The sequence below is a fragment of the Coffea arabica genome, chromosome 6c (genome assembly GCF_036785885.1).
Source record: "Coffea arabica cultivar ET-39 chromosome 6c, Coffea Arabica ET-39 HiFi, whole genome shotgun sequence".
Lineage (NCBI taxonomy): Eukaryota > Viridiplantae > Streptophyta > Magnoliopsida > Gentianales > Rubiaceae > Coffea > Coffea arabica.
In genome coordinates, this window is record NC_092320.1 from 42,218,513 (window position 1) to 42,225,954 (window position 7,442).

General features: G+C 41.1%; 1 protein-coding gene across 1 annotated transcript; it reads right to left on the reverse strand.

Moving 5' to 3' along the window:
• Positions 1 to 756: 756 nt before the first annotated feature.
• On the reverse strand, positions 757 to 4,638 carry LOC140008755 (uncharacterized). Its single transcript, XM_072053621.1, has 2 exons — positions 4,008 to 4,638; positions 757 to 992 (listed from the first exon to the last, which is right to left on the reverse strand). Exons 1-2 carry the CDS (start codon positions 4,636 to 4,638, stop codon positions 757 to 759), a joined length of 867 nt encoding a protein of 288 aa, XP_071909722.1.
• Between the last annotated feature and the right edge of the window lie 2,804 nt (positions 4,639 to 7,442).

Below are 7,442 nucleotides of genomic sequence, written 5' to 3' on the forward strand. Positions count from 1 at the left end.
GCAAAGTAGTTGACAATTATTGGATGAAAAGGACGTTCCAAAGGCCGGACAGAGCATTGAAAGGTTGGATCACAAACTGACCAAGGGCATAGAGTGTTACTTTGCAAATTAATCATGCCTGTTAAACAGTCGTAACTAGTTGTAATGCAACAGTAACATATCGTTAACTGATTATAACCCATTGTGTACTGTTTGTTCTTCCTTTTTGTTGCATTGTAAAACTTCGTTTTAACGTTATAAATTAGTTTTTCAAGGAATCATTTTCTTATGCGCACCTATTACTAACATGTGGTCGTGACCTGGCTTGATCAAAATTCAGTTAACCTAAAAACTTGTAATACCAATTGATGTACCTGTGATGCATCATGTCAATGGTGTGCTAAATTCGTCAAGCGATGCAAAACAAATGGCCTAAATGATAATGTTTTTATACAAATAGCCCAATAATAATTCGAATTTAGCATCGTAGCCAAATCAAGACAATTTATACTTTAGATTGTATTATCTTATACATCGTACCTTTGACAGTGCGATCTATGCCAATAAATATGTTATTAAGGTATACAATTGAATGTAGTAGAATGGTATACATATCACGACAGCCATTCAACTGTTATGGTTGATTTAGTGCAAAATATCCGATCACAAAAAACACGTTCAATTCTATTGTAAAATTACTACTTCAATTTTCTACCAACTTTATAATTTTCTAACAATTTTAAACAACCCAATACAAACAATTGATGACTACTAACACTAGATGTTATTACAATTGTAATCCACTAGACAATGGTCCCTGTACAACCTCGTCAATAAATTGTAACAGCTTATTAACTGCTTGTAACGTACATATGCAGCATTCCCAGGTTGGGACAACCACTTAATGTCTCGTTCAAAAAGTATAGTTACACACCATTTATCAACCTCATTCTCGGGGGAGGCGACGTCAATGCGTAGTTGCAATCCCTGGGTGTTATTCCTTCTCTGAAATGCTTAACGATGGCAAATCAGCAAATATTGTTAATGAAACATACGATTAATGATATACGATGTCCAAGTCTCCAATTAACAACATTACATAAATATGTGCTGTAATGATAAAAGTTTGTCACCTAGGGTGATGGTGCAAATACATGATATACATCAACATCACAGTGTGTTGAAATTGCCGCACGCTCCTCCGACATTACTTAGTATAAGTAATCGACTGTCAACAAATCATTACCAGTGCCTATATTGCTTACTTATAAAGTTAAATTGGACTAGACATTATAACAAAAATGATATATCAGACCATTAAGATGTGACGACCCCATCTTCCCCTAGGGCGAACCGGAGGGGTTGACGGACCGCCTGCCCAACTCTCGCCGGGACTACGGGTCGCAAAACAATCACGTCGGATTTAATTCATAAAAGAAAACTCGACAAAATGAACAATTTCCCCCTTAAGGTGTTATTAGAACAATAATATCATTGTACAAGAAAGTACAGTGCTCGAGCACTTCCATCGGACCAGAAAACGGAAAACGAAAATTTTGCCGCGGATGAACAGTGACCGGCCACGTCACTATACGGCCAAAATCTGGCCGGATATCCGGCCGGATTCTCGGCCGGATAGGAGGCCGAGGCTAAACCAAAAATTTCGAAATGTCCCCTGCCAATCCGGCCGGAAGTTGGCCGGATTGCTCTGGCCGGATTCTGGGCAGTAGCCAGAGTCCAATTTTTTTCTTTTTTTTTTTCTTTTCCCCTGCCTATCCGGCCTTATATCCGGCCAGAAACTGGCCGGATTCTAGGCCGGATTCCAGGCAGTGGTTTTCCAAAATTTTCTGCTTTCATTTTTAAAACCGGCGATTGTACACATACACCATATAACGAATCCAAGACTTGGTAAACCATACATACATGTCATCTATACATGAGAAAGTGTCCTTTTACAATTCAAACACAAATACTTGAGTTCAAATACATCAAAGTTCCAAATGTTCGAGGAGCTTTCAAAACTAACTATGTCACTAGCTCATCTCATATCAAAATGTGGTTCAACATCACTCCTGTAAGGAAAGCAAAACAACGGGGGTGAGCTTACGCTCGTGAGGTACCAAATTCACAATTTCATGATACAACTATTAACACATATACATAACCACCTTCATACAACATACACATATAAAAGGATACATGCGACACTCAAGGGCCGATTTCCGATTGCCATACTTGATCTCACACGTTGACACTCCGTCAACCATTTAAACAAGCCAAGATCCGTAGACACCACTTCGCACCATTTCCTTCCACCGTTCACCCCCTATTCGGGCCCGCCGCCTCATAGTTCCAAATGGGTAATACTCGAGTATACCACAAGGTCGAGGAGTTAACACTCCACTCGCCTATCAAGAACCCAAAGGCTCATTAACGAATCGCCCAAGCCCTTGCCGGCTCGACTCGAATAACGGTCTAAGGGCATGAGCTCAATTTCACCTTAATATTAAGGCATTGCCCCATCAAATGTCAAGCATGTATATATACCATTTCACATCCAAACAATAACGGTAAATGCAAGTAAGTGGTCAAGAGCGATCAAGTACACTCTCGACCCAAATCAAGACATTTAGAAACCACAAAACAAGTATGTTCATCATATACTGGTACACTCACCAAATAAACAAGCAAATCACACGTTCGAGTCAGGAGTAGGTCCCGGTCCACCGGTACGACCTAAAACAAGCAAGTAACCATATATAAGACTCAAACACGAGTCAAAGTATAACTTTAACTTACTAATACAAGTTACACAAAACAAATAAAATGGAGTAACAACAGTGTGGAATGTGAACAAACTCCCCAATTCATCCATTCTATTCAAATCCTTCTCAATTCAAGACCTCCCATATCTACAACCAATTGGGCAGCATTTCCCCTTAATTTCTTCACATTTCCAACCTAATGAACAACACCCAACTTGTACCATTACACTTATGGTTCTTAAACTAGTCCATTCACCCCATTTGAATCACAATACAACCATATACACATCAATTGATAGTATGAAAACCATACATGGAAAAGCCCCAATTTCATCAAACCCTAAAACCGGAATTTTCTCACAAATGCTGAAATTTTCCACAATTAACCACCATTAACACATATAAGCTCTAAATCAAGCCATATAAAGCCTTCACACCCAACTCAACCATGATATATCATATAAAACAGAAAATTCCTAAATAAATAGAAAATTGCCACATCTCAAGTATAAGTCATGAAATACTCCATAAAATAGCCTCTTGAACTACTGTCACCCATAACTTTCATCTTACAACCAACAAGGAAACAATTCCATATTTACTCACCTTACAATTCTTGATACAAGGTAGATGAGAGCCTTTCCTTTCAAACAAAAACCACCAAGCACTTCAAACACTCCTAGCAAGAGGGTTTTATGGAGGATTTTGAGAGATTAGTGGTTGGATTCCATGATTTGACAAAGAAATGAAGCAAGAGTTGAAGAGCTTTCTTCTTTCTTTTCTCTCTAGTTGGCCGGCCAAGAGGTAAGAAATAATGAGGAATTTTGGTCAAAATTTTAATTTAGTAAAGGTGTAGACAAGTCAAAAGTCCAAGGTCCAATAGGATTGCAACATGTGTTTTTTCCAAGCTTATCTCATTCTTGTCTTACAACACTTAATTAAACCAACTAACCTCCAATTAACTCATAACACAAGATGATAAAACTTCCGTATATAAAATTTCCCAAAGTTACATTTAACTGTACCGATCGTCTTAGTGGGTCCCGCAACCGCTGTACACCCTTAACAACACAGAATTTGACCTAAACCCAGAAAATGATGCAAAATTCATATTTTCTCATAAAATTCCCCAGAAAACCCACGGATAGAAGAAAACCCTAAAATTAGGCCCAAACGCCCAAAATAAATGCCTGAAAAATATGAAAATTTTCGGGGTCTCACACTCTCTCCCCCTTAAAGAATTTCGTCCTCGAAATTTCTCACCTGAATCACTAAACAGTTCGGGGTATTTGGTTTTCATCTCACTCTCCATCTCCCAGGTTGCTTCCTCAACTCCGTGGTTTTTCCACAGAATTTTCACCAGTGGAATTTGTTTATTCCTTAACTCCTTAACTTTTCTATCGAGCACTTGCACAGGTTTTTCTTCGTAGGTGAGGGCCTCGTCAATTTCAATCTCTTCCGGCTGAACAATGTGAGCTGGATCGGGGTAATATCTCTTGAGCATAGACACATGAAATACGTCGTGAATCCGTGACAGGCTCGATGGCAACTCAAGCCGGTAAGCTACTTTTCCAACCCGCTGAAGGATCGGAAAAGGGCCTACGAATCGGGGTTGGAGTTTCTTTCCTTTTCCAGCAGTAAGACTCCGTAATGGTGTAATCTTCAAGAATACCTGGTCTCCTACTTCAAACTCCAGATCCTTCCTTCGATTATCGGCATAGCTCTTCTGGCGACTCTGGGCTGTCTGAAGTCTTTGCCGGATTAACTTGACCTTTTCTTGAGCATCCTCTATCCAAGGAATAATGGTAGGGTCTAAGATCCTTCTCTCTCCAACTTCATCCCAATAAATTGGTGAACGACACTTTCGCCCATAAAGGGCTTTGTACGGCGCCATTTGGATTGATGAATGCTAGCTGTTATTATAGGTGAATTCCACTAAAGTCATGTGTTGTCCCCAATTGCCCCCGAAATCTTGGATACACGTGCGTAACATATCTTCGAGGGTCTGAATCGTTCGCTCCGACTGTCCATCCGTCTGAGGATGATAAGTAGTACTCAGATTCAGCTTCGTCCCCAAGGTCTCCTGAAACTTTTGCCAGAATCTCGACACGAAACGAGGGTCTCGGTCAGAAACGATACTCACGGGCACTCCATGTAATCGTACAATCTCCTCCAGATATACCTGGGCTAACTTATCCATGGAATACTTCATATTCACAGGTAGGAAATGAGCCGACTTGGTCAATCGATCAACGATCACCCATACGGCATCATGTCCTCTTTGAGTCCTAGGTAATCCAGAAACGAAGTCCATAGTAATATGTTCCCATTTCCATTCAGGAATTTCCAAAGGTTGTAGCAATCCCGAAGGCTTCTGATGTTCTGCCTTAACTTGCTGACACACTAGGCAGGTTTGCACGTACTGAGCTATCTCTCTCTTCATCTTGTCCCACCAGTACAATTGCCGCAAGTCACGATACATCTTGTTACTTCCTGGATGGATTGTATACTTTGATCGATGAGCTTCCTCCAAAATTTCCCTTCTCAAATCTCTATCATCAGGTACTACGATTCGATTTCTAAATCTTAAAATCCCTTCAGAGCTCAAATTAAAATCGGAAATTTCCCCTTTCTTCACCTTGTTCATCCAATTTTGAACCGTCGGATCTTTAATTTGAGCTTCCTTGATCTTTTTTAAAAACACAGACGTCACTTGGATGTTCCCAAAGATTATCCGATTAGGCTCCAGCTTTGGATTCCATTCTCCTACAGCTCCCAATAATTCCCATTCTTTCACCATCAATCCAGAAATCTGAGCCTTTCGACTTAAGGCATCGGCTACCACATTGGCCTTACCAGGATGGTAATTAATCGTATAATCGTAATCCTCCAAGAATTCCATCCAACGGCGTTGTCTCATGTTCAACTCTTTTTGGAAAAAGAGGTATTTAAGGCTCTTATGATCGGAATAAACTTCAAAAGTCACTCCGTACAGATAGTGTCTCCACTTTTTCAGAGCGAAGACAACTGCGGCCAATTCTAGGTCATGGATGGGATAGTTTTGTTCATGAATTTTCAATTTCCGGGAAGCATAAGCTATCACATTTCGGTGTTTCATTAGTACACATCCCAATCCTTCTTTGGAGGCGTCGGTGTAAACGGTGAAACCGTCTGGACCGTTAGGTAAGGCTAAAATAGGGGCCATTGTCAATCTCCGTTTCAGCTCTTGAAAGCTAGCTTCACACCTATCGCTCCACAAAAATCGACCACCCTTCTTTGTTAGATCGGTCAAGGGACTGGCAAGTTTCGAAAAATCCTTAATAAACCGTCGGTAATAACCTGCCAACCCTAGAAAACTTCGAATCTCAGTAGGGTTCTCGGGTCGCTTCCACTCAGTCACGGCCTCCACCTTAGCCGGATCTACCGCAATTCCCTCCTTTGATATCACGTGCCCCAGAAAAGACACTTTGTCTAGCCAAAATTCACATTTGCTAAATTTGGCATACAACTGGTGCTCCCTCAGGGTTTGTAGGACCTCTCTCAAATGTTGTTCATGCTCCTCACGGGTTTTTGAGTAAACCAATATGTCATCGATGAAAACAACAACAAATCGGTCAAGAAAGGGCTTGAAAATTCGGTGCATAAGGTCCATGAAAGCAGCAGGGGCATTGGTCAATCCAAAAGGCATCACGGCAAATTCGAAATGCCCATACCGGGAATTGAAAGCAGTTTTAGGCACATCCTCCTTTTTAATCAACAACTGGTAATACCCCTGTCGAAGGTCTAATTTTGAGAATACCACCGCACCTTGCAATTGATCAAATAACTCGTCGATATGGGGAAGTGGGTACTTGTTCTTAATCGTCACATTGTTTAACCCTCGGTAGTCAATACAGAGTCTCAAAGTCCCGTCCTTCTTCTTGACAAAGGGAACGGGCGCCCCCCAAGGCGAACCGCTCTCGTGAATAAACCCCCGCTCTAAAAGGTCTTGCAACTGTAGTTTTAGCTCTTTGAGTTCCGCGGGTGCCATTCGGTAAGGGGTTTTAGAAATAGGGGAAGCCCCTGGACAAAGGTTCACTTCGAACACCACTTCTCTCTCTGGAGGCAAGTTCACTAACTCGTCAGGAAAAACATCAGGGTATTCACTTACTATCGGAACATCTTCTATTTTCAGTTTGTCGGCAGGAGTGTTAATAAGAAAAGCTAGGAACCCTTGTGCCCCTCTATTTAATAATTTCCTAACTCGAATACCCGAAATCATAGCAGATGAGGCTAGACTACCCCTCACATCTAACCCCAAAGTTGCCTCCCCAGGAATGCGAAATTCGACAGTTTTTCTCTTACAATCCAGCTGAGCATCGTATCGAGCCAGCCAATCCATGCCTAATATCACATCATATCCCTTTATGGCTAAACTTATCAAATTTCCCAATAACTTCCGTTCACCTACCCAGATTTCACAATTCGTATATATTTCACTAGAAATCAAGCTTTGGTCCCCCGTAGGTGTACTAACTTCCAACTCATAAGGGAGAGTAACAGGATTTATATCAATTCCACACATAAATTCGGGGTTAACAAAAGAATGGGTAGCTCCAGGATCTATCAAAATTCTAGCTAGGCAGTGGAAGACAGGAATCGTACCTTCCACTACCTCTGCAGAGTCAGGAACTGGCCGTTGTTCAATGGAGTACACCC

Excerpts from the sequence above, each read along its gene's own strand:
- LOC140008755 (XM_072053621.1), bottom strand. The coding sequence starts at position 4,638 with ATGGCGCCGTACAAAGCCCTTTATGGGCGAAAGTGTCGTTCACCAATT. Across the intron at positions 993-4,007 it reads CGAACTGTTTAGTGATTCAG|CATTTCAGAGAAGGAATAAC; the intron begins GTGAGAAATTTC and ends GCCATCGTTAAG.